The sequence below is a fragment of the Gadus morhua genome, chromosome 4, assembly GCF_902167405.1.
Source record: "Gadus morhua chromosome 4, gadMor3.0, whole genome shotgun sequence".
In the NCBI taxonomy this organism is placed as follows: Eukaryota; Metazoa; Chordata; class Actinopteri; order Gadiformes; family Gadidae; genus Gadus; species Gadus morhua.
Genome location: NC_044051.1, coordinates 26268286 through 26295785, shown reverse-complemented (window position 1 = coordinate 26295785; position 27500 = coordinate 26268286). Strand labels below are relative to the sequence as shown.

At 42.8% G+C, this 27500-nt stretch overlaps 1 protein-coding gene and 1 long non-coding RNA gene across 8 annotated transcripts; one reads left to right on the top strand and one right to left on the bottom strand.

The window, feature by feature from the left end:
- The first annotated feature begins 10009 nt into the window (after nt 1-10009).
- On the top strand, nt 10010-14200 carry LOC115542892 (uncharacterized). 7 transcript variants are annotated; one of them, XR_003976627.1, is made up of 4 exons: nt 10010-10429; nt 11192-12041; nt 12179-12277; nt 12800-14200. It is a non-coding gene; the product is annotated as an uncharacterized LOC115542892 (long non-coding RNA). The 7 variants fall into 7 exon arrangements; XR_003976625.1 differs by having other exon boundaries at nt 10768-12041; XR_003976626.1 differs by having other exon boundaries at nt 10010-11000.
- On the bottom strand, nt 12453-14725 carry LOC115542891 (uncharacterized). Its single transcript, XM_030355381.1, has 2 exons — nt 14250-14725; nt 12453-13626 (listed from the first exon to the last, which is right to left on the bottom strand). The coding sequence occupies exons 1-2, from the start codon at nt 14543-14545 to the stop codon at nt 12723-12725; spliced, it is 1200 nt and encodes a 399-aa protein (XP_030211241.1). The 5' UTR covers nt 14546-14725; the 3' UTR covers nt 12453-12722.
- Between the last annotated feature and the right edge of the window lie 12775 nt (nt 14726-27500).

Genomic DNA, 27500 nt, shown 5'->3' with positions numbered 1-27500 from the left:
CTGGTCAGAGCAAACAATGCAATCCGTCTCAACCAGCTACAGCAACAAATACTTGCAGATGGAGAAGTATTCAATAACATAGAGCGAGTAAGCGTTTCCACTATCAGACGCATCTTGGTAAAGCACCAAATTACAATGAGGCAATTGTACAGGGTCCCATTTCAGAGGAACAGTGTCAGGGTCAAAGGACTTTGACGTGAATATGTACAGGTAAGTGTTACAGTCCTTTACATTTACAATACAGTATTGGTGTCATCCAGTTACAGCTGAATGTGTGCCATTGTATCAGTACCACATAGATACATTCAGAGAAGTACCAGTTTTGTTACAGAGCATCTTGGAGATGGATGGAGCTGCACAGCCTCATTAATTTATTTACATTGATGAGGCTGGAATCAGCCTCAGCAAAACAAGAAGATGGGGTCGTAAAATAATTGGCCAAAGTTGTGCAAGTCCCGGGGCAGCGCGGGGGAAATATCTCATTGTGTGCTGCCATAAGCCTTCAAGGGCTACTGCACCATCAAGCAAAACTAGGTACCTTCAATACCGAACATATAAGAACATTTCTGGATGCACTTCACGATGCAGCTGTACAGGACAGACCAGAGCAGCCCAGGTTTGTTGTTGGCTGGGATAATGTTAGTTTCCATCGGGCTGCTCTGGTCCGCAACTGGTTCACCTCACCAACCATCATCAATTTGAAGTCCTATACTTGCCCCCTTACACACCATTTCTAAACCCCATAGAAGAATTATTTTCGGCTTGGAGATGGCGCGTATATGACCGCCACCACATGCTCGCATGCCTCTTCTGCAGGCAATGGAACAGACCTGCGGAGACATCTACTTAGGGTCAATCCATGGATGAATTCGGCACACAAGGCAATATTTTCCCCGATGCTTAGCGGGAGAAAACATTGCTTGTGATGTTGATGAGATCCTATGGCCAGACCCCAACATCCGGCAGGATCCATAAGCCCACCCACACACAATTGCCATGTTTTTCTGTGTTTACAGTACAGAAGGGTTTATTTTTGTTTTATTTTTGCTCAAACTGTATTTACTGCACTGTAATGTACAGTACCTCAATGTAGAGTATTCATATGATGCAAGTGTGTATCATTTTGTCATCAGAGTGCCATTTTTATAAAGAATTGTTGGTTGTCGATAGCCGAGTTTCAATTTGACATAGATGTGAATGGTTTATTTCCCAGTATTGTGTCTTATTTGCTTGTGTGTAGAGTTTTGTCACAATGAGACAAATTTTGCAAAATGTGTTAAAATAGTTCAGGGAAACACATAAAAACACGGCAATTGTGTGTGTGGGCTTATGGAACTTCGCCTTGTGTGCCGAATCCATCCATGGATTGACCTTACCTCAATGTCTCCGCAGGCCTTTTCCATTGCCTGCAGAAGAGGCATGCGGGCATGTGGTTGGCGATCATACACTACATCCTCAACCTCCCACTTCCCCACCCCCCTTCAATCAGAGTATAAGTAAGATACGGCCTATTGTGTTGCATGTTTGGAATTCATCATGTCGAGGATTCACAAGAGGTGTTCTGTTGTTGGCTGTATGGACGTCCACAAATCCCTCCATCGTGTCCCAGAGGACGAAAGAGCGACGTGGATTGATTTCATTCTTGAAGGCGAAGTCCCGGCTACAGTCGGCAAAAACCTGTTGGTCTGCGCTATAACCACTTTACGACTGTTTCTCCAACTTCGGTCAGTACACGGAAGGATTAGCTGTGAAACTTTATCTCTACGAGGGGTCCCTTCCAACTTTGCGTGGAATACCTGCAGACGAGGGACATGTAAGTATACAAATAATTAGCTGTGTGATTCTTCAGTAGATTAGCATGAACTTGTGCGTGTTGTGGCGTGAGTTTTTCCATTGAAAACAATGAAAGGCTAGGGAGAGCACATGCTGCAAAGCTACCAAGGATACATTCAGTGAGACAATGGGTGAACGAGATTTTTATGGGGAAACGTTTGCAATGTGGGTAGTTAATGCAAAGGTGACATAGGGGAGTTGGAGTGACCATCGTTGAGACTGCAAGACAGTTAACGGAATCTACATAACACAGAAGTCATTCGATAGACATAGCCTGAGTATCAGATTTCGTGGCTACAATGGCAATTCAAATACCAACGAAGCTCCCATCCAGAGAGAGGAAGGGAGGTATCTAAAGGTACAGGGAGAATGTATAGAATTTATTTTAATGTGAATGGTAATTATATATACACGGTGAATATAATATGTATATTATAGTTATGCTTGATACAGACACAGAGCTATACATGCAAGATAAGGTTTGCATGTTTTTTCCGATAGGCCTCAGAGCATCATGCACCACCGGAGTTACCTGCTACAAGGGATATTGGCTGCAATACTGAGCCACCTCAGAGACACCATGTTGGCACACAACTCTCTTTGAAGACTCTTCGTTCACATTACAGAAGTGAAGGTTGGTAGTGTTTATACTGTAACAGTGCAGTCATGTTTTATTCCCAGGATTGCCCTGCTATCATAAATGTATACTTTTTGTTACAGCTGTCCAGGCTACTGTGTCTTTCAAGGACTTTGGCACAACCAATAATTAGGATACTTACCAATAAGTAGGATATAATGTATGATATTTTTGTCTTTCAGCAACTCCTGCATTCTACAAGCTGGAGAAGGCGCTGACTAATGCCGCTTTTCCACCGCACATGTAGCTCGACTCGACACGACACGACTCGACACGGTAGCAGCGCGGGTCCTTTTCCACCGCAAATAGTACCTCCGGGACGTGGGCGGGGTCGGCTGCGTGAAAGGGCCGTGACGTATTTTTGTACGCGACGCAAACAACACCTACGTAACCCACACATGGACAGAACCCACATAACAACAATGGAGAACATCGATGCGATGGTATTCGTGTTCATATTATTAGCTGGCATGTTGAAGAAGTGGAATATGTTGGCTGCGGCGCTGCTATGGCTGTTACCAGCATGGTTGCCATGTCGCTCTCGTGACTTCGTCACACTCTCTGGCCAATCAGTGGCCGGCCGTCTGCCGACGTCACCTTTTAGCATCGGCTCAGCCGCTTGGAACCTAGAGCGAGGCGGTACTAGAAAAAGCAGCCACTTCAGGTACCAGATACCATGTTTTCGCGGTGGAAACGCAAAAAATGCGAGCTGAGTCGAGTCGTGTCGAGCTGGTACCATGCAGTGGAAAAGCGGCATTAGAAGACAGTCCTGAGGGATATGGCAAAGCTCAGTCCCCACGACCAGACGTCCTCTTTGGAGGCATTCCACGCCGTGATCCTGCGGTTCGCTCCTAAAAATGTGGTCTATCCATTTCTAGGAATGCTGTGCAGGTAAATTAAGCTGAGATTACTTGTTGTGAACATTTTCCCATTTCTTGCAATGGGAAAATGAATGTCCAGTAGCGCTAGGCATTCTCAAGTTTACAACACAAACACATCTGGTTGACATAATTTCACGTTTTGTGAAATAGAAGAAAAATATAGTTATAACTAGTGTAAATTCAATAGGCTTACTATATAATCGCCTAGCTTCTAAAGATGGCTACTACATACTTATTTTTATTTCGTTTTGCACTACTACTATGACACATATTTTCCATGAGCACCTTACCATGCATACTGAATCACAGGGTCTGTCCCTGCAATCATCTGATTCAAGCATCTGAACCCAACGCAGACTATTCATAGTATTCTAATGAACACGGAAGAGGCAGTGAATGAAGTATTGATTAGACAGCGATTCAGACACTGTCACAAACTGTTGACGGATAAGATGGCGGATAAGATGGCGGTTGACCTAGTTTCAAAGTTTATAGGCCTACCGTGTATACTCGGTAATACCGGTGTTGACGCGAGTGTATTACTCGGTGTGAAAATGTCCACACCGCGTCAACCCTAATGTCTTCTATATATCTAGTGCCAGCAGCTAGCGTCTAACTTATACGGGAAACTCAGACAATGACGTTGAAAAGTTCCTTAAAAAATAGAAAGCTTTTCTTTGACTAACCATTCAGAAGCATCCTGCTGAATTCTCGGAGTCTGAGGTTCTGCAGGAGCCTCCTCTCCTTCTTCAGGATCCGATTCAGATTAGAACATATATGGTTGAACCACTGAAGCTGCCATGTCCGCTAATTTCACATGCTATGGTACACTCTCTCCGTAACCATTGGTAACAGTTTGTTAGAAGGGGGTGTCCAAATGCAATGGATGGTAGCTCATTTGCATTGAAGCTACACCCCCCTGAAACAGCGCATTCTGAAAGGGACTGAAACAGAGGGAATAGCGGTAGGCGAGATTTTTTTTCCTAAACGTTATTTCAAGCAAACAGCTTCAAAAACATGTTTTTGGAAACTCAAATGCTATGTTTACTTGTTGTGAAAATAGCATTAAATGTCACCTTTAAGGAATGGTTACATGTGTTTAAGGTATAGTAACACAAACTTCAAGTTGTGTTACTTTGGTCTAAGTATAGTGTTTTTCAAGCAATTGAAAAAAACTGTAATCTGACAACAGGAACAATGTCGTGTGTCATACTGCTGCCGGTTGACACAGCGTTGATCTGAAACCTCTACAGACCCTTTGTTAAGTTCCATTTGTTAAGGTCGCTAGTGCCACCCTGCTTGTGTCGGCCTAACCCACGCTTACAGGTTCTGGCCTTCAGCAATGTGATTGGTTGAAACTAAGATGAAGCAAAACTAAAGTGAACAGCCCCGTTCTCCCAGATGAGAGCTCTGCCACCAGACTTTATTAATCCAGAGGTGGATTTGTGACACTTGTTCAGTGCACCATGGAACTAAGCGAGCCGTGCTAGCCATGGGCGGGTGTCAGCAGGTGAACCGGTGAGACAGACCTGCTGATGTACTGTAAATCTCTCAAAACCAGAGAAAACTTACAATAATTTAATCTCTGCACACACAAACACACACACACACACACACACACACACACACACACACACGCACACGCACACGCACACGCACACGCACACACAGTGGCGGACTCAGACTTTTTGAAGGGCAGGGGCGAAAAAATAAAAAGGGCACATTCTGGAAAACATGGGGCCCCACCAGCGGACACAGCGGCTTTTCTAACTTGATGGTGTTTTGTTCCCCCAACGGAGCCTTAAAGGCAGCGCTGCCTGGAAGGTCCTATCCCTTAACCTTAGCAAGCGCTGCCTTGAAGGTCCCATTCGGGGCACTTGTTACATCTCCATGTAGCACTTACAAAAATAGTTGGGCTCATAATTTAAACCGGGGGTCTGGTGGTCCTCCCCCAGAAATATTTTTGCTTCAAAGACACTGTTTCCCCTTATTCTAGCGACTTTATAAACACCAAAATGAGTTGTTCACATCATTGTGCACATTCACATTTTAGCCAAAGAAAGGAGGATGCCTTTTACTGCTGTCATCTTTACTAACATTTAAGTAAAAATTAGACTGGAGAAAATTCAATGTGCCGCTACCATACCACCGTACCACCGCTGACAGCCAGCTACGGAAACATTTAAGGAAGTTTTCCTCATGTTGAGGTGATAGCTGACCATTATCGTCTCTCTTGCATGAAATGACCTACACTTGAATGATCTTGAACGCTCAAAAAATGTATATACATTTTAAAGAGATTATACAAACTGAAAATATTAAGGGGGCACCAGACGGGCAGAAGGGCACTAGAAGGGCACCAGACGGGCAGAAGAGCACTAGAAGGGCACTATAAGGACCAGACGAGCAGAAGGGCACTATCAGGGCACTAGAAGGGCACTGGAAGGGCACTGGAAGGGCACTGGAAGGGCACTAGAAGGACCAGACGGGCAGAACGGCACTATCAGGGTACTAGAAGGACACTAGAAGGGCACTAGAAGGGCACTAGAAGGACCAGACGGGCAGAAGGGCACTATCAGGGTACTAGAAGGGCACTAGAAGGGCCCTGGAAGGGCACTAGAAGGACCAGACGGGCAGAAGGGCACTATCAGGGTACTAGAAGGGCACCAGATGGGCAGAAGGGCACTTGAAGGACCAGACGGGCAGAAGGGGACCATCAGGGCACTAGAAAGACCAGACGGGCAGAAGGGGACTATCAGGGCACTAGAAGGACCAGACGGGCAGAAGGGGACTATCAGGGCACTAGAAGGGCACCAGACGGGCAGAAGGGCACTATCAGGGTACTAAAGGGGGCACTAAAAGGGCACTCATTAAGGCACTTCGTTGAATTTTCTTGTTCTAGAGGGCACATCATCATAATTTAGAGGGCACCTAATCATGTTTTGCACGTGAAAAGGGCAGCCAATAAGGTATTTCCTCTCGTTTTCGACACTCTTGAAGGGCACTTTAGCGTGCTTTTTCAACCATTGAGCCACGAGGGGGGGCGGTCGCCTGCCCCCCCCTGCCCCCCCCCCCTGAGTCCGCCACTGCACACACACACACACACACACACACACACACACCCACACACACACACACACACACACACACACACACACACACACACAAACACACTTCCAAAGCAGACGTTACCACATCTCTCTCTCTCTCTCTCTCTCTCTCTCTCTCTCTCTCTCTCTCTCTCTCTCTCTCTCTCTCTCTCTCTCTCTCTCTTTCTAAGCTCTCTCACTCTCTCCCTCTCTGAGCAGCGATTAGTCATATTCGATTCACACATGGTTGTCACGGAGACGGCAGAGCTGATGTCATCCCTGTGCAGGCGGCTGACCTCAACCCCCCCCTCCCTCCCCACCTAACCCTACCAGCAACCGACCACCAGCATATGGGAAGAGTTCTCACCGTGTGTGTGTCTTCAAGTTAGTGTGTGTCTCTGAGGATGAGTGTGTGTCTTTGACTTTGTTTGTGTGTGGGGAAAGTGTGCGTGTATGTGTGTGAGTGTGTGTCAGTGTGTTTGTGTATGTGTACGTCTATGTGTATGTGTGTGTCTGTGTGTGTTTGCGTGTGTGAGTGTGTGTGCGTGCGTGTGTGTGAGTGCACAAATGTTGGTGTGTGTGCCTTTGTCTTTGATTGTGAGTGTGTGTCTGTGTTATTCCTATTTTTCAAGCTGGATGATGACCTGTGTCTGTTTCTACATTTGTCTGTGTGCACTTGTGTCTGTGTGTACTTGTGTGTGTCTCTGTGTGTACTTTTGTGTGTGTGTGTGTATGTGTGTGTGTGTGTGTGTGTGTGTGTGTGTGTGTGTGTGTGTGTGTGTGTGTGTGTGTGTGTGTGTGTGTGTGTGTGTGTGTGTGTGTGTGTGTGTGTGTACTTGTGAAATTGTGTGGGTGTCTGTGTGTCCATGTGTCTGTCTGTATTTATGGATGCATGTGTCTCAGGATGTCCAAGGACTTAGGTGTATGTGTGTGTGTCTGTGTCTGTGTGTCTGTGTGTATGTATATGTTTATGTGTAGTTCTGCATTCATAAAGCTTTGACAGAATCCTGCATACATTCATGTGTGTATGTCTGCGTGTGTGATATCAGTCTTCTCCTTTACATTCAATGAAGCTAATAAAACAATAATAATACCTGCAAAGAAGACCCAAGGGAACTACTCACACACACACACACACACACACACACACACACACACACACACACACACACACACACACACACACACACACACACACACACACACACACACACACACACACACACACACACACACATACACAAACACACACATACATTAAGGACCAGTTGAGGGGGTCTGGTGCGTGTATGTGTGTGCTTGTGTGTGTGTGGGGGGGGTCTTCTCTAACAGAAACATTATCTTAAATATGGCTCCAAGGCCACCAATAGGTCAAGAACCCCCCAGTCCCATGTGTAGTCAAACGCCCCAGGGAATGAGAGAGAGAGAGAGAGAGAGAGAGAGAGAGAGAGAGAGAGAGAGAGAGAGGAAAGCTGGAGGGATAAAGAGAGAGTTGGCTGCTGCTAGGGGCCGCCTCATCCAGCTAGCTGGCTGGCTGGTAGGGGGGCCGCATCTAGCTAGCTGGCTGGCTGCTAGGGGCCCGCTCTGCACCTTTTTCAGGCTCCTATCCCCACGCTGAGGAGTGATCCGAATATCACAGTGTGAGTAAGAGTGATCAACAATGCGTGAAATGTCATGTTACTGCAAGTAACTGCTCATGAATGATAATGAATGCATCCTATTAGGTCACTGTTAGTGTTTGAATGATAATGACTTGATCCTTTCAATAAGACTTTTACTTTGATGTATGAATTGTGGCAGGCCAGATATGCAATACAAACTGCAGAGAAATGTTGCATCAAAAACATAATTGTGCCTATACAAGCAGATGCACATACTCACACACGCACATACTCACACACATGCACATACTCAAACACACACACATACTCACACACACATATACACACACACACTCTCACACATACACACAGACACACACACAGATGCACAAACTCACACATGCACATACTCACACACGTGCACATGAGGCTCAGGTTTCAAGCAGCACCAGTGTGGAAGCGGGCAGCTGAACCAGAGCGTGAATAACTGTTTAAACACAGGGCCAGCGCAATGTGTGGTCCATGAATACCCATCTCAAGCCTAACTATATGGCACACACACGTACACACACGTACACACACACACACACACACACACACACACACACACACACACACACACACACACACACACGCACACACACACACACACACACACACACACACACACACACACACACACACACACACACACACACACACACACACACACACACAGGCGCATGTATGTGGAAGCATATACTAATCTCTGGTGATGGATGGCCACACTGTTGTGCTGTGTTTTAAGGATGTGCACGTGCCCAATTAACGACAAAGCACGTCACTGAGCGTACCCCCATACTCTACCCTGCCTGTTGGTCGGCTGAATCTGAGCTAACATGTCGTGGTTAGCGCTGTAATTCCAAGGGATTTGCAAATGAGGCCGAGAACAATGGAGGTGTTTATTAACAACAGGATAGAGTGCATTGTAGCCATACGAATCATAAAGAGAAGGTTAGCTTATTTTTGCATATTAATTACATCTGAGTGATACAGAGACGATACACTACTCTTCATCCTCCATTGTCCGTTCGTGTATCGCCTGCACAACCAAGGTAAAAACATAAAGTGCAGCGTATTGAATTGAGTCTGAGGTGGGGAAGAGGCTGGTCTGAAGCTGGATGTTTGGGTGAGGACGGATTTTTAATCTTATTGTGAAGGGCTACACCCCAAAGACACACAATTTAGATAAATACAACACGCGCACACACACACACACACACACACATACACACACACACACACACACACAGACACTTAGATTTGAACACACAGGCCAACAGTCAGTGTGTTTACATGCACAGCTTAATCCGATTAAAGATATAGTTTGACCATGCTTCTCAATTGGACAACTGCAAACTTCCAATTATACATGGTGGTGAAAATCGATTCGTTGGCCGAAGCATGTCATACCCTGGTACGATAGGTTGCGCCGTACCCATTTAACCTAGTGGCAATAGAGCCACTGGCTGACCTCTTAACGTCACCAGCAACAACAAACTGAGGTGGAATTCGAGAAAGATGTTTTCAGTTGACAGACGTCAGACGTCAGACGTCAGTTTGGGTCCATTTAATTTCTCCGATGCTCCATTGTTCCGACCCGTATGCGGACTCATCAACATTTAGAAAAACATGAACTTTTAATTCAGCCTTGGGTGAAGTCGAAGCGTAGTGTCTGTCTGTTACTTCAACCTGCACTGAATGCATGCGCGCTTCCGCGGCCGTGGATGCAATTATTATGGGGGGTAACTAATTTGGCACGACACCGGCTTCCTCAATGTACCACCTTTTTAAATAAATCGCAGTTTCTCGTTTTCCGGCGGCGACAACGCCCCTGGAAAAAATATCGAGCATGCGCAGAACGCAAAAAACAATTCCAATCCGATTGACCGTAAACATGAAAGCTTATCGATTTGAGTTAGACTTAGGGGGTGTTCACACAGGCAGTTTTTTTTTCAGGTGCGGGTGGATGTTTTACATTATATTCCTATGATACAGGGTGTTTTTGTAAAAACATCCTGGGTGCTTTTAAAAACACCGCTGCCAGCGGGTTTTTTTCACTGCTCTGGGTGGTTTTCAAGTTGGGATAAATTCAACTCGCCAAGAAAAAGCACCCGACGTCAGGTAGTTTTTTGACAGCTGACCAATGAACAAGAACCTACGTCACTAGGAAAAACGTTGGAAATTCAAGAATGGCGACCCAAACCAAGACGTCTTTCCCGACGGAGCAACTTGTTGTTCTTGTCAGTGAACATGTTGAGTTGTATGACATGACCAACAAATTATACCACAACATTTATCACAAGGAGAGTATCTGGAGGACGATCGGTGGGATTTTGGGACATAAGTGTAAGTATTAATTTTAATGTTTATCTGCTCACCTAACAAACTATCCAGTTATCACCGTTAAACGTGTTTCTAATAACATTTCTAGCGAGAAATATACTTTTTACTTGCATAATCTTTAGTCAGTGATTGTGTCTGATCTTTAGTTTTATAGTTATTAGGAAGATTTTATCGGCTCGATGTCAAAGATGTCCGGTTGCTAGGGACGCTGCTTTCGTACAGCTGAGGGCACAGCTGAGCTGAGGGCTGGTGATACGGACAACGCGAAAGCGTTAGTAGCTGCTAGAGAAATTCTTGGTAGGGCTTAATCCTAGCCTGTTGTTTACTTTTATTCACTGTAGGGGAGGATTGCCGTGACAAATGGAAATACCTTAGAGGCAAGTACGGCAAAGAAAGAAAGGAAATGAAGGAGAGGAGGAGTGGATCGGAGGGAGGACATAAACACAGTTGGAAATATGTAAAAATTCTATCTTTCCTGGAGCCTTATGTCCAGGAAAGGCTCACAATTAGTAACTTCGACCAGCCAAGCCAGACAGCAGAGAGCATTTTGAATGCAATGTGTGAAAACAATGAGGTAAGACTAGATGAGATTGGGCTAATGTGCCATGATGAACAGGCCAATTCATAATTGTAGGCTAAATCAAACGAGTGAAGCTTATCAGCTGTATGACTATGTCCTGTGTTTAATCCTGTAGATTGCGAAGGAAAAAAAAATTATGCTTTGTGTAATGTTGTGTTTTGTCCCGTGTTTCCTTTACCTGACAGACTACATTGGATGACACAATCAGTAGTCAACCTGGGCCTGGTTCTTTAAATGGCAGTTCATCAAGGCCCCCACCCCATTCATCTAGGCCCCCACCCTCTCCATCTCCACCCCCACAACCACCTCAACAAGAACAGCAGCAGGAATTCGGGCCCATGAGAGTACAAAGAGGGAGGAAGAGGCAGGCCACTGCGACCATAACCCCCTACCAGCAACAGGTCCTCAGTGCCCTTGCGAAAGAGGAGAATGAGCATGAGCGTTTCCTATTGAGCTTTGCACCCACACTGGCAAGGTTGGAGCCTCGCAAACAGGCATTGCTAAAGTGTAGAATGCAGTCCCTGTTTTATGACATCGAGTTTGGAGAATAAATGAAATTATTAAATTAAATTATTACATTTAAACACAAACATCTGCTTTGTACCTCTTTCTTTACATTAGATATTCTGAAGGAGATTTAACATTTTATCTTGTTTTAGCACTACAATACCCACTTTGATATACATAGGAGCCACACAATTTCTATTAGGTATAAAAAATAAATGTAAACTTATGTCAGCTTTATCGTTCATGGGTGTGGTACTGCTTCCAAGATTCAGAGAAAACTTCAACTTCACCACATCATCTGGTGTTTGCTGGTGATGAAATGGAATAGCTTTTAAGCAGAAGCTTTGGGTAGCTCTTAAAAGAGCTGTTGGTTTGGTTGGTTCTTTTAAGGCCTATGTAACGGACCTATTATGTATCCACCTGTATTGCGCCCCGGAACCTTTTGTTTACGTCTCACCCGGTACCCTTTTAGAGGCGCACAGCAGCATTCACGGCGATGCGTGTTTCGCGCGTAGTCGCGTCGAAGACGTAAGTTAATATGTCTTAAAGCCTGTATTTTGGTTATATAAATGTTGGGTTCATATTGAAACATTTTGTGTGTAAGTTTTATAGTTCATTTGTCTTACACCGGTCGCATTTCTATGCCGTTTTATGTCTGTGAATAGCGTATGAAGCAAGCTAACGGCTGACCCATGAATGTCCGGTGAATGCAACTTTTCCCTCTCAATTTACCCTCGTCTTGCACCCTTGGCAAGCGGAGCGAGGTATGTTGGTTTGTGATGAAATTAGATTAGATTAGATTAGATTAGATTAGGCTTTATTGATCCTTTTGTGATGACTCCCTCAAGGAAATTGATTGTCCAGTAGTTTACAGAAGAAACACAACACAATATTAAATTATATACAATATGAGATAAACAATACACTCTAGATAACTTTAAAAAGTAAAACAAAAAGTAAACAGTAAACAATAATAATATAAGATAAACAATAAACTCTTAACTAACTATAAAAAGTAAACAAAAACAGTAAACAATAAACTCTTAGCTAATATAGAAAGTAGAGATAATAATAGAAGTAAAACAGGATTCAAGTAAAATAAAAAGATAAATGTAGAGAACTGTATAGAGGATTAATATAAATAAATAAATATATATAAATAAATAAATGTAAACATAAATAAACATATATATATATATATGTTTGTGCCTAGATGTTATCCTGCCAGGGAACTCGTCCAGCTTCAGACATGAAGTACTGAGCAAACTTCTCCCTCACTGCCACAGCATCTCTGCCAGCATTGTTGGTGCCAAGGCGAGGTGCGTTCTGGAGACCTTGTGATGGCGCAGCTGTGGATGTTCCAGTAGATGACCTAGCCGGTATTGTAGTGCTGGCATCCCACCTGAGAAAGTTATGGAGCATGCAGGTGGCCTTTACCACATTCTCTGCCACTTCTGGAGAGACACACAGCACCCGACGGTACACTCTCCATTGGGATGCCAGTATGCCAAACGCACACTCGACCATTCTGCGCACGTGAGAGAGACGGGTGTTAAACACTTTTTTTTCTCCAGTGTTGTAGCCAGGGTATGGGCGCATGATGTTACGGCGCAAGGGGAAGGCTTCGTCTGCCAGAAACACATGAGGCATCGGGCCAAGATGTTCTGCCCCTGGGAGGATGGAGTCATCCGGGATACCCAATGTGTTCTGCCGTAGGGCAGTACCAAAAGCGGAGGAGGAGAGGGTTCCCCCATCACTGTTTCTTCCATAGGCCCCGATGTCAACAAGCCTGAAACAGTACCTGGCGTCGACTACAGCCAGAAGGACGATGGAAAAAGTGCCTTTGTAATTGTAATAAAGAGTGCCACTGGAGGGAGGAGCCTCAATGACTACGTGTTTCCCATCCATTGCCCCTATGCAGTTGGGGAAATCCAGCTGTTGGAATCCAGTGGCTATCTTTCTCCACGCTGCTTTGTCTGGAATAGGCATGTAATCTGGCAGGAGGCAATCCCAAATAGCTGTGCAGACCTGATGAACTATGCCTGCCACAGTGCTGGCACCCATCCTGAAGGCGAAAGCGATGGACCGGAATGAATCGCCAGTTGCCAGATACCTGCCCAAAGAGTGATATTTAGTTTAGTCTGAAACAATTGAGCAAGCATGCATACACCTGTTGATCTTGATTGTAGCCGTTAGCAGTTAGATAGCAGTTTCTATTTCATTTGCAGGCCTGACAGTCAGGTACGTAATGCTAGCAGTCTACATCCTGTCCAGCGAAGGACGCTATACATATAAAATAGGCCTACTCTGAGCACCTTTAAAACAAGACTGAAGACTTTTATGTTTGCTTTAGCTTTCTGCTAAATCTTAAATACATTGCACTTTCTAAAAAGCTTTTTTAAATTTGCCTTTATATTCTATTTAATACTAAAATGCCTTTTTAACTTTCTATTTTACCCATTTCTTCTTCTATGACAATGTTTATATGTGAAGCACTTGAGTCTGCCTTGTGTATGAAAAGTGCTATATAAATAAAGTTGCCTTGCCTTGCCTACGTATGCTGAAAAGGTGAGAACAAGCTCTGCAACACCAAAGAGTATGGGAGGCAAGACAACATAGCTTACATTAGACCTGTTGCTAGGTAACCTACTACCTGCTTGTTACTAGTAATAAAATAAGCTACGAGACATGCGTCTGATTTCATAATCCTTTATATAAATATATTTGCGTATTTACCTTAAACAAATGCTGAGTCGTTCCTCTGGACTGATGGCTTGCCTCATGTGGGTGTCTTGCCTTATTATTGAAGGCGCAACGATGCGCAACAAGGTTTCAAATTGACTCTTGTCGAGTCTGAAATATGCACTGAACCGTGCATTATCAAACCGTAGCTCCTGAATCAAACTATGAAACGCCCCGTACCGCTGCCGTCCCCGGTTTATGTCATGCACCCACAAACGGGAAGGTTCATCGTTATCCTCGTCGTTGTCATTTAACGCCAAAACAAGGGCTAATTTTCTCATCCTCGACATTGTAACTGACACTAGCGTAGTCAAACCACTTTGATGCGGTAACTGATTTGCAACGTTGGCTCTAGAACATTCTGCTCGAGAATGAACTTGACAAAACCACCCTGTCAGTTTTTTAGTTGGTAAAAAACCGCCCGGGTCAGGTGTTTTTTAATATAAAAAAACTGCCTGTGTGAACACCCCCTAAGGTGTATACATGCATTGTAATAATCCAATCATAGCTGGATTGACCAAATAATTAGATTTTTCTGTGCTGCAATCTACAGGAGAGGAGATTACTGACAAAATGTTCCTCTCTTCGCTGTAAACGCTTGTGTGTGTTTGTGTGTGTATGCGTGTGCGTGTATGTGTGTGTGTGTGTGTGTGTGTGTGTGTGTGTGTGTGTGTGTGTGTGTGCCAGCAGGTGTGAGTATGAACACCTGGGAATGCTGGGCCGTCACTAATCAGAAGGGGTGTATGGTTTGACACACACAAACAAATACATACACACTCTCACACACACACACAAACACAACCATACACTAACACACATACACACACACACGCACGCAGCAAAACACACATATACACTAACACAGATACACAAACGCACACATACACACATATAGACACGCACATACACACACAAACACTTACACACAGACACACACACACACACACACACTAAGATGTGCTTCGTGTGGAAAATGGAAAAAGCGGAGTAGAAACGAGAGAAAGCGCTTTTAGGATGTAAGCAGCTTAAAGAAAAATACAGAATGGATGAGTATGTTCCCACTCAACACAGAACTCACATATTGTGAAACAGATAGATGAATGCTTTAGTCTATATTGTGATAAATTATTATTGGGAGCAGATGGGGTTCAAAAAACGTACACAAAAACACAACAGAAAGACGAAAGAAACAGAACACAGCCGGGTGCGAGAGAAAGCAAATGTTGTGTGTGTTTGTGTGTGTGGGGGGAATGGGGGGAGGGAGGTCTCTAGTCTCTTGTATTTCCCATCAAACTCGGAGGAGATGGCTCACAGATGTTTTGGCAAGGGGGAGAGTAAGAGCGAGAGGGAGAGAGAGAGAGACAGAGGAAAAGAGAGAGCGAGAGAGCGAGAGGGGAGAGGAGGAGCTGTCTCTGAACAGCTGGTTGGGGTAAAGGCGTTCGGCGGAAACCTCTTGTACCACTCTGTGCTCAGCAGATCTGGGAGCTTGTGGTCGTGCTGAGCCGTGAGCCATTTGATGCATGGACTCGAGTCTGCAGGTTAGCTGGGGTTCTGGAAATAATGTGAAAAATATTGGTTGTGAAATTAAACATGTGTGTGTTTGTGTGTGTGTGTGTGTGTGTGTGTGTGTGTGTGTGTGTGTGTGTGTGTGTGTGTGTGTGTGTGTGTGTGTGTGTGTGTGTGTGTGTGTGTGTGTGTTCGTGTCTGTGTGTGTCTGTGTCTTTCAGAGAGAGAGAAAAAGAGAGAGATTGTGTGTGTGTGAGCGCGAATGTGTGTTAGTGTGAGTGTGTTTACGCATCAGTGTGTGCTGTATTTTTATGCGTGTGTCTTTAGGAGAGAAAATAACTATTCTCTACCTTGCCCATTGGACAATGTTCACATGTTGTTAAGCCAATCAGAGCCCTCTCAGCTGTGATGTATCAACGTCTGTGGAAATCATGGAAACGTTGACACGATTTTGCAAATAGCGAAAAAGTCTAAATCAAAGTCCAAGTCATATATATTTACATGAGGCAAGCTAAAGCCTTTGTTTGAAGGCAGCTGTGAGGCATTTTGTTTATTTTCTGGGTTAACTTGGACCATCGTTTTGGGTTTGGCTACTTTGTGTTGGTCTCATGAATATTCATGAGCGGTAGAGAGACCGCAGAGACCCAGGAAATAGCAGTCAGGGTACGAGAGTCAAACAATAGACGTGTAAAGTAATATATGGACCGTCTGGAGATGAGAAGAGAATAATTTTCTTTCCTGATTTGATTCTAAATGAATTTGGCTGCGCTGATATTGTATGAAAACTGAGATGTTTATTAGGACAAGGGTTAATATATGAACACTATTGTTACATAATGCAGGGGAAACGTAACACTGTCTGTTACACACGGACGGCATGCATACCTTAGCTTATGTACGGTTTCCTCATTTTGTAGAATCATGTATCTGAAGGAACCATCGTTATCATTAGACGATTACTCAAGAACGGGTTGGCTAAGATATGTCTATGACCAAAATGTGTCTGTCTGTCTGTCTGTCTGTCTGTCTGTCTGTCTGTCTGTCTGTCTGTCTGTCTGTCTGTCTGTCTGTCTGTCTGTCTCTGTTTGTCTGTTTGTCTGTCTTTCTGTCTGTCCATCTGTCTGTCTCTCTCTTCCTTCTCTGTCAATTCAATTCAATTCTCATTGGCATGAGAAACAAAAGTTAACATTGCTAAAGCAGGAGGCAACAGTTAGGAGGTCAAAGTATTATGTAAACTTCAAATCCAAAATATATACATATGAAATATTAGAATATTTAATACTCAATATGTATAGAGTAAAAGGGGGAATACTATAAAGTTCTTTCTCTCTCTCTCTCTCTCTCTCTCTCTCTCTCTCTGTAATGTAGGGTGCCTCTCGTCCTGTGTGCCCGTTGCCGTGGCGCCCAGCGTGGTGTGCATAATCCGGGTGACAGAAGGAGCTCCGGGACGTCAACCCGACGCCCTGCGAGACGAGGTGACAACACGACGGAGGACAGCTGCCTGCCGCAACCGGTGGCCGACCGGGAACCACACGTGTGTGTCTGCGTGTGTTTGTCAGAGAGAGTGTGTCTGTGTGTGTATGTTTATCTGTGTGCGTCTATTGGTGCATGTGTCTATCTGAAATGTGTGTGTGTGTGTCTATTTCTGTGCGTGCATTTGCCTGTGTGTCTCCTAAGTGTGTGTTGTGTGTGTGTGTGTGTGTGTGTGTGTGTGTGTTTTTTCTTTCTGTGTGTGTGTGTGTGTGTGTGTCTGTGTGTGTGTGTGTGTGTGTGTTTATGCACAAATAGCTATCTCTCCCACACTACTATTTGTTCAATAAATCCCGGATATCCTTGTTCTTTATGCAGACCAGCTCCTCTTCTGGGAGAGAACTCTCCTCTAATTGTTCATCCCCAATGAAATGAGCAAATGCTAACTTCTTCACTAAACACTCCCTATTATCTATTCTGAGCTGCTGTGATCAATGCACGGCTCGATATTGTATCCAATTAACAATTAATGGCTTTTAGTACCATCATCCACTTACCCCCCCCCCTCCCCAAACCTGCTATAGCAATCTGTCTAGACCGCTACACACACCTCACCGGACCCACAAACAAGACCGCTACACAAACCTCAGCGGACTCACAAACAAGACTGCTTCACACTCCTCACCGGAACCACAAACAAGACCACGATTTGGTGTCACCTATCAGAAGATTGTCTGTTGCCACACCACCCAGCAGCACCTCCACCCTGTTCTTGCAATTAAGATCCTCCAGGTGTAGTAGTCATTAATATTTGGGATTGAGATGCAAAGAGCTGTAAAAGTAGGATTTAATCACTAACCTCCGCGGGTTAAGGGCTGAATCCATGGTTATGCCAAACCCACAAGCTCTGAGATTAAAATATGATGATGTTCTGTGTTTCTATTTACAAACAGCTAGTTTATTGGGCTATTCAAATAATCAAATTAATAAACTTTCGGGCAAATATTTAATGTTGTCTTTATTATATACTTTTAGCAGTATAATCATAACATCGACATAGAAAAAAATAACCAATGAAAAAACGTGTCGTATAGAAACTATGAACATCACTATGAAGGGCTCCATACATTTAAAGAGGTTTATAAACTCTTTCACAGCGCACAAACACACACACATACTGACACAGATATACAAAGAGAGAGAGAAAGAGAGAGAGAGAGAGAGAGAGAGAGAGAGAGAGAGAGAGAGAGAGAGAGAGAGAGAGAGAGAGAGAGAGAGAGAGAGAGAGAGAGAGAGAGAGAGAGAGAGAGAGAGAGAGAGAGGAAAAGTGAGATTGAGAGAGCAAGAGAATGAGGGGCAGAGAGAGAGAAAAAGTGAGAGAGAGACAGAAAATGGGAAAGAGAGCTCTGGGAAGCCAGATGTCCAGAATCCTCTCAAACAGACACATAGACAACCGCCCCACAGACACACATAAACACACACGCACTTACGCACGCACTCAGGCACACACACACACACACACACACACACACACACACACACATGTTTAGTGTGTGTATATGTATTGTTGGCCTACACACATTATGTGTGTATACGTGTGTGTGTGTGTGTGTGTGTGTGTGTGTTTGTGTGTGTGTGTGTGTGTGCTTGTTTGCATGCTTTTAAATGTGCGTGTGTTTGCGCAGATGTGCATGTCTGTCTCTTTGTGATTTCTGTGTGTTACTGTGCACACATGTAGGTATCCGTCCGCGCATGTGTTTGAGTCCCATCCAAGCAATGAAACCATGCCTTGATCTCGTTGCCAGATGTGGATGTCCTCTGCCAATCCAGTGTAGCTTCACCCTCTAATATTCACCCTATAGTAGAGCGAACCCTCCCACCCCCGCACCCCAACAAAAGGAGATTCTGGGGCCCGCGGATCTCAGAAACAGGACCCGAGGGCCAATTTCTCCCTTCTGATAAATCCTATCAGACTTTCTCAAAGTTCATGCTGACTGATGTTTTATTTAGCCTGCAGAACTTCTATTGAATTGCGTTTAACAAGCAAGCGCTTTTGCATTCGCATTCATTACTAGCATGTCACTAATATGACATGCGTTAGGAAACGTTAGGAAGCTCAAAGTCTGCCGAGGTAATTATTTTAATATATTTTGATATACTAACAATAAAATAAAATGCGAATTGCAGCAATATATCTCAACTCTCATTAGTATGTGATATATGTTATAGTGCTCTGTTTTTCCCCGCAAAATGCTTTCCATTCAACTCAGTGTGCTTGAAACGCAGATATGTATGTGTTCATAGTGTTCATGTGTATCAGCCTTAGCCTCACACATACTGTATAAATGTATAATAATAATATTAATAATAATTCATTATATTTATATAGCGCATTTCAATGACCCAAAGACGCTTACAGTGAAGGGGGGGACCTAAATCACCAAGTGTGTAGCACCCACCCATGTATGCAGTGTTGGGAGTAATGCGTTACAAAAGTATTGCATTACTGTAATTCATTACTTTTTGCTGTAATGCGGGAATGTAAGACATTGCAAAAAAAAAAGGTAATATTTTACTCGGTACAAATCTCAGTAACGCGCATTACAATGCACTTTAAACCCGACATTAACTTGTGTGTTGTTTTTATACAAATTCGCCAACACTGAGATTCTCAGAGGAGAAAAATATCTGCGCAAATGTTTACTTCCTCTTACTGCTAGAGGAGAAGATCACGGCAGCAGCAGAGTCCAGGGGGGCTGGTTATAGTCTTTTCGCTCGGTTCTCCGTGTCAACAGTAGGGCTAGAACGGAGCAAAAAGACAACAACCAGCCCGCATTTCCGTTTCAGGTCAAGGAGCAATGAGTCTTCCAACCGAAATCAATGGATTTACAAAATGCCAAATAAAACATGACAGAAACTGTATTTCGCTACGATACTTGACCAACCACTCGGTGAGCTGCACATTTCTGAAAACGAACGTTTAGGGTTGTTTTAAGGCCAGTTTTGTGAATACCCATAGCGAGCCATTGTTAAGCAGGCAGGGGCGATTCAAAATGAGCCAAACACCCGAGACAGGACCAATAGTCGTTGTCAACCACTCTATTTCATCCTAGACAAACCAGAAAGTGGGCTCAAAGTTTTTTTTTTTGTTTTTTTTTACAATTTACCGTAGTACGCTCTAGCTCTATGATTTAAACATGAATACCTAAAGTTACAGCATTTCTATTATAAAATGTATTGCACCATGAGCCATAACTGCGATCATTTTTTTTTTTTTTGTTAGCCTTAAGCCTAGCTCAGTCATTATGCCATACCACATCACCTCCTGCTGTGTAATGAGCTGCATTGAACACAAGAAGATCTATTGAGAACACCAAATCGTTATTTCCTGTTATTTTGGTGAAAGTAATGCAAAAGTAATGTAAAAGTAGTGTAAGGCCTTACAATTGAAAGACAGTAATATTGTAATGTAACTAATTACTTTGAAATGACAGTAACAAGTAATAAATAATGCATTACTATTTTGAAGTAACTTGCCCAACACTGCATGTATGTGCGTCTGTATGTTTTTATCTACATTTACTTAACATTAATCTTTAATTTGATTTTTCATTTTGTTGAAATCATATAATACACTATGCAAGTTTCTAAAAATAATTACCCAGTACAGTTCAGAGTATCCATGTGTAAAGAACTCAAACATTGGCACCTTGAGCATCGTACATGTGTGTGTGTGTGTTTGCGTATCTGTCTGTTTGTGTATGTGTATGTGTGTGTGTGTGTGTGTGTGTGTGTGTGTGTGTGTGTGTGTGTGTGTGTGTGTGTGTGTGTGTGTGTGTGTGTGTGTGTGTGTGTTCTCGAGTGTGTATGTGTGTATGTGTGTGTGTCTGTCTGTGTGCTTGTCTGTTTGTGTATGTGTATGTGCGTGTGTGTGTGTCTGTCTGTCTTTTTGTTCGATTTTCAGCGTGTGTAACTCAACATCACAATCGCTGTCAGTCTGGCTGACATGTTTGTCAGTGAGGATATACATGTGACATGCATGTGGGGAGGTATTTTTCTTGCGATTTACGTGCGTTTGTGAATGTTAATGCGACTTTTGCTTCACATTCACGTTTTTGCTTGTGTATGTGTGTGTATGTGTCTGTGTGTGTGTGTGTGTGTGTGTGTGTGTGTGTGTGTGTGTGTGTGTGTGTGTGTGTGTGTGTGTGTGTGTGTGTGTGTGTGTGTGTGTGTGTGTGTGTGTGTGTGTGTGTGTGTGTGTGTTTGTATCTGCACATATGGTATGTTTTTAAGTCTTTTGTTGTGCTTTTGTGTGCATGCATTAGTGCATTAGTATGAGGGGCCGCCTGGGACAGAATTCATACTTGGTCTTACATCAAGATTCCCACACACACGTAATCACAGAGATATACTGTAAAAATGCACACACTCATGCACACCCACACCGGTGCACAAGAACATGCACATAAAAAAAGTGTTATGTGCTAAGACCCACACAGAGGTGCAAGCAATGCCCACATGCACACACATGTCCGCAAATAAACCCACATCGGAACAAATACAGTGTGACATTAGGACACACCTATGAGGGGCCGTCTGGGACAGAATTCATACTTGGTCTTACACACACTATTATACTCTCTCACATACACTATTATACTCTCTCACATACACTATTATACTCTCTCACATACACTACTACTCTCTCTCACATACACTACTATACTCTCTTACATACACTACTATACTCTCTTACATACACTACTATACTCTCTTACATAAACTACTATACCCTCTCACATACACTACTATTCTCTCTCACACACACTACTATACTCTCTCACATACACGACTATACACTCTCATACTTACATGTAAAAGGAGTTTAATAGTTTGAATGAAACGGAAGTGAGTTTGAATGAAACGGAAGTGAGTTTGAATGAAACGGAAGTGAGTTTGAAATGTTCATAAGAGTCCGCAGAAATCGAATATCAATATTATTTTAGTGTAATTACATTGTGTATATGCCAAAGCCATCTTATACAAAGCAGCCGAAAAATAGAAAACCGAAACGCTACTACGTTGTTTTTTAGAAAACTGCGATTTAGGGTTAGAATTCTGCTATTGTCGTCTGATTCATTGAATCCGCTGTGTTTGCCAGGGTCTCACGGCGACATAGAGCCCTCCCACATGTCTGTAAGACCAATACTTCCTTGTTTACAAGCCTTACAAGCCAATGAGGCGATCACTATCAAAACGGTGCGTGTATACTTTGAGTGACAGCTACACCAGCAGACAGCAAGGGTCGGGGACGGGCCTTAGATATCCTAATAGCCAATTGAAATACCTTTCTGACGATATCCAGCATGTCAAACAACGTCTCACGTGTGGTTGAGAGAACAAATGCGCAAGGGGTGTGCGTAAACTAGCAGGCTCTTCCCCAGAGTCGGAAGACCCTGAGACCCTGGCAAACACAGCGGATTCAATGAATCAGACGACAATAGCAGAATTCAAACCCTGAATCGCAGTTTTCAAAAAAAAAAAACATAGTAGCGTTTCGGTTTTCTATTTTTCGGCTGCTTTGTATAAGATGGCTTGTGCATATGCACAATGTAATTACACTAAAATAATATTGATATTCGATTTCTGCGGACTCTTATGAACATTTCAAACTCACTTCCGTTTCATTCAAACTCACTTCCGTTTCATTCAAACTCACTTCCGTTTCATTCAAACTATTAAACTCCTTTTACATGTAAGTATGAGAGTGTATAGTCGTGTATGTGAGAGAGTATAGTAGTGTATGTGAGAGAGAATAGTAGTGTATGTGAGAGGGTATAGTAGTGTATGTAAGAGAGTATAGTAGTGTATGTAAGAGAGTATAGTAGTGTATGTGAGAGAGAGTAGTAGTGTATGTGAGAGAGTATAATAGTGTATGTGAGAGAGTATAATAGTGTATGTGAGAGAGTATAATAGTGTGTGTAAGACCAAGTATGAATTCTGTCCCAGACGGCCCCTCATACACACCGATGCATGTGTACACACTAATGTATGAGGGGCCGCCTGGGACAGAATTCATACTTGGTCTTACACACACTATTATACTCTCTCACATACACTCTCTCACATACACTATTATACTCTCTCACATACACTACTATTCTCTCTCACATACACTAATATACTCTCTCACATACACTACTATACTCTCTCACATACACTACTATTCTCTCTCACATACACTACTATACTCTCTCACATACACGACTATACACTCTCATACTTACATGTAAAAGGAGTTTAATAGTTTGAATGAAACGGAAGTGAGTTTGAATGAAACGGAAGTGAGTTTGAATGAAACGGAAGTGAGTTTGAATGAAACGGAAGTTAGTTTGGATGAAACGGAAGTGAGTTTGAATGAAACGGACGTGAGTTTGAATGAAACGGAAGTGAGTTTGATTCCTCGGTTCCTGATGGGGTGGGCCGCCTGTCAATCATAGTGGCACTGGCCCACATTGGTCCCTATGCGGCTCCGTGCCCGCCGCCTATATTATCTAGTGGGCTTGCTACTTTGAAAGTAAAGCTAGCACCACCAACTCAAGAGTAATAAGGAACAATTAACCACTTAGGCTGTGTCCCAATTCCTAGGACGCATCCTTCGAAGGCTGCATTCGAAGGATGCGTCGACGCAGATTGCGTCACAGCGACGCGCCAAGTGCTGTCCCAATTCCAAGGGTCCTTCAAATGCGGCCTACGAATGCAGCCTTCTTTTCCCGGATTTGAAGGATGCATCGGCTGTATCCTTCACGGCCCAACGTATCCCAAGATCCTTCACGGCCCAACGTATCCCTCCCAAGATTCATTGCGCACTCAATCAATGGAGATGGCGGAGAATGGCGATTTAAGTTCTGCATTTAAATGTAAGTATTTGGTTTCTAGTCACTTGAGTATTTAACGATACAAATGTTAAAAAAAACAAGGGCCCTTAAAACTTTTTTCATTAAAGTAATAGGCAATATAAGTAAGGTAACGTTACAGTTAGTGACGCTGTAACGTTAACTAAGAACACCCGTTAAGCCCTATAGTTTCAAATTTAAGAGGTTAAAATGGTTATATTTACCGAAATTGTGGCGATTATATAGATAATTTGCAATTCTGTAACGTTAGTTAAATGGACCAACGCGAACACAGGTTGTGGACCCTGGTTTTCAGACCGTAACGTTACAGATGTTGGGATTGATTACACAGTTAACTTGGTTATTTTGCTATTTAAGCTGCTTTTGTTTGGTAGTGTAAAGCAAAACTAATTCTAACATTTGGTTTTGGTTTAGGGAGCCAGCAGCATACTGCTCGATTTATTCTATTGAGGGGGGAGAACGATGAGCTGTTCACCGGGGTGAAATACTCAGCAAGTGTGGCTTGGGGGTAAAGAAACAATCGTTTATTTATATCGTAAGTTGGTTTATAAAAAATATTATAGGCCATTTATCTATCTTCATTTGACCATCTTTTAAAGGTGAGTTAAATTATCCCTCATTAAACAGCAGGACGGATACAACATCCCCAGAAATCGTTTACTACGATGTCCTATTTTGGGTTATTAAAGAAAGAAAGACAAAAAAAAGTCACAGCTCGCATCAGTACTAGACAGCACTAGAGGTCCAGAAAGAGGGACAGAGAGGAAGACATGTTCCAGAGTCGCTAACTATCTTCCGAAAAGGACTCAAGATTCACCTGTTCAGAGTCCACCTCGACTGCATAGCCACCCTCCCCCTTCTGGCCACCATTGTACACTGTGTTGTATTGTATTATAGTACTTAACTGTGTAGCAACTGCAGTAGCTGCTATCATGGCTGTAACACAGGGAATGGGTTAGCCTAGCGATTGTGGTACTTGCACTTGGTTCTATGAACATCCTTTCTGTACCGACAGCGATATATTGATGCACTTCTTATGACAAATGTACTTATTGTAAGTCGCTTTGGATAAAAGCGTCTGCTAAATGCCCTAAATGTAAATGTAAAATGTAAATGTTCCAGTTAATAAAAGAGGACATGAGGCTACAAAGGGAGGCAGAGGAGAGAAAAGCCCAGGAAAGCAGGGAAAGAATGGATAGGTTTTTCTCAATTTTGGAGCGTTTGGTGGACAAATAACTTATGTTCTGTTATATTTAACACATTGTTTATTATTATTTACATATTTATTGAAACTAACTTATTTAACTAACTATTTAACTAACTTTTTTGATTAACTATTTATGAAAACCCTTACTAACTTTTTTGTATTGACTAATGTATTCGTATATAACTTATAAAACATATATACAACAATAAAACTATTTACAACAAACATTCATGTGACTATTTACAACAATTATTATAAAACTACTATATACAAAAACATAATGATCAATAATAATTTTTGTTGGTTTCTTTTTTTCGCGCTGTCCGGTTTAACTTCTGTTTTATCAGGTCAGTTCAGCTGTCAGGGTTGCTAGGTGACAGGAGCAGCGTGGTCACGCAAGTGAAAGGGCGGTAACGGTTTGTTACGTAAACCAGAAATGCTCCGTAGGCTAGACCGTCCCATTTCTTCGGCCTTCGGAGTGTCCTTCGCGGTCTACGAAGGCCGCATCCTTCGAAGGATGCGGTCTACGAAGGATGCGTCCTATGAATTGGGACACAGCCTTAGTGTTCGGGCCATTTTTGGCCATTTTTTTGTTTTTGCACTGCGCCCACTCTAGAGAGCACTGCTCCTTCATAGTATGACCTCTAATCACATGCTTGGTCTCTTTGGAAAGCTGATAACCTGTAGAAACTTATGACTTTATCAGAATAACTGTATCATGTACTCTCACAGTGCTGGGAAGACTATAATATTAGAGTATAGTAGTATGCTTTGTAGTATGCTTTGTATAAGATGGCTTGTGCATATACCCAATGTAATTACACTAAAATAATATTGATATTCGATTTCTGCGGACTCTTATGAACATTTCAAGACCCAACATGAAGTATCAACTCATTGATAAGGATATCCAAAACGACGCTAAAGTTAGAATGCACCAAGGGAGGAGGAGGGTGAGGGGGACTATTTTGACCTAAGACACTAGGATATATTTGATCTATATTCGCCAAAAATATCTATTTCACCATATGGTTGACATTGGATGATATTCCTGAGATTCTAAGCTTTCAAACGGTGTATGACATGGCTATAACACTGAACTGTATGATGCCGAAAATTGACCCAGCATGGGGGGGGCTGGTGTAACGAAAACTTGCCCGCCGGCGGGATTTGACCATAAAGTGGTTAAATCAAGCAGCAGAAACAACCGTGGCAAAAAGATGTCAGTGGTATTTCTTCTTATTTACTTTATTTTCCACGGTGACTTTTTGTTTGTGGAGGTAAATGGTAATGAGGAAACCCTTCCGTTTCATTCAAACTCACTTCCGTTTCATTCAAACTCACTTCCGTTTCATTCAAACTCACTTCCGTTTCATTCAAACTCTCCCGTTTCATTCAAACTCACTTCCGTTTCATTCAAACTCTCTTACACATACTACTATACTCTCTTACATACACTACAATACTCTCTTACATACACTACTATACTCTCTTACACATACTACTATACTCTCTTACATACACTACTAGACTCTCTTACACATACTACTATACTCTCTTACACACACTACTATACTCTCTTACACATACTACTATACTCTCTTACATACAATACTATACTCTCTTACACATACTACTATACTCTCTTACATACACTACTATACTCTCTTACATACTCTACTATACTCTCTTACATACACTACTATACTTTCTTACATACACTACTATACTCTCTTACATACACTACTATACTCTTACATACACTACTATACTCTCTTACACATACTACTATACTCTCTTACATACACTACTATACCCTCTTACATACACTACTATACTCTCTTACATACACTACTATACTCTCTTACATACACTACTATACCCTCTTACATACACGACTATACACTCTCATACTTACATGTAAAAGGAGTTTAATAGTGTATGTGAGAGAGTATAATAGTGTATATGCGAGATTATAATAGTGTGTGTAAGACCAAGTATGAATTCTGTCCCAGGCGGCCCCTCATATTGATGCTGTATGCGTTTCTCTGTGTTAGAACTGTGCATTTGTATGTGCATGTTTGTGAACGTGCGCCTAGTGTATCCACTATGAATGTATGTGTGTGTGTGTGTGTGTGTGTGTGT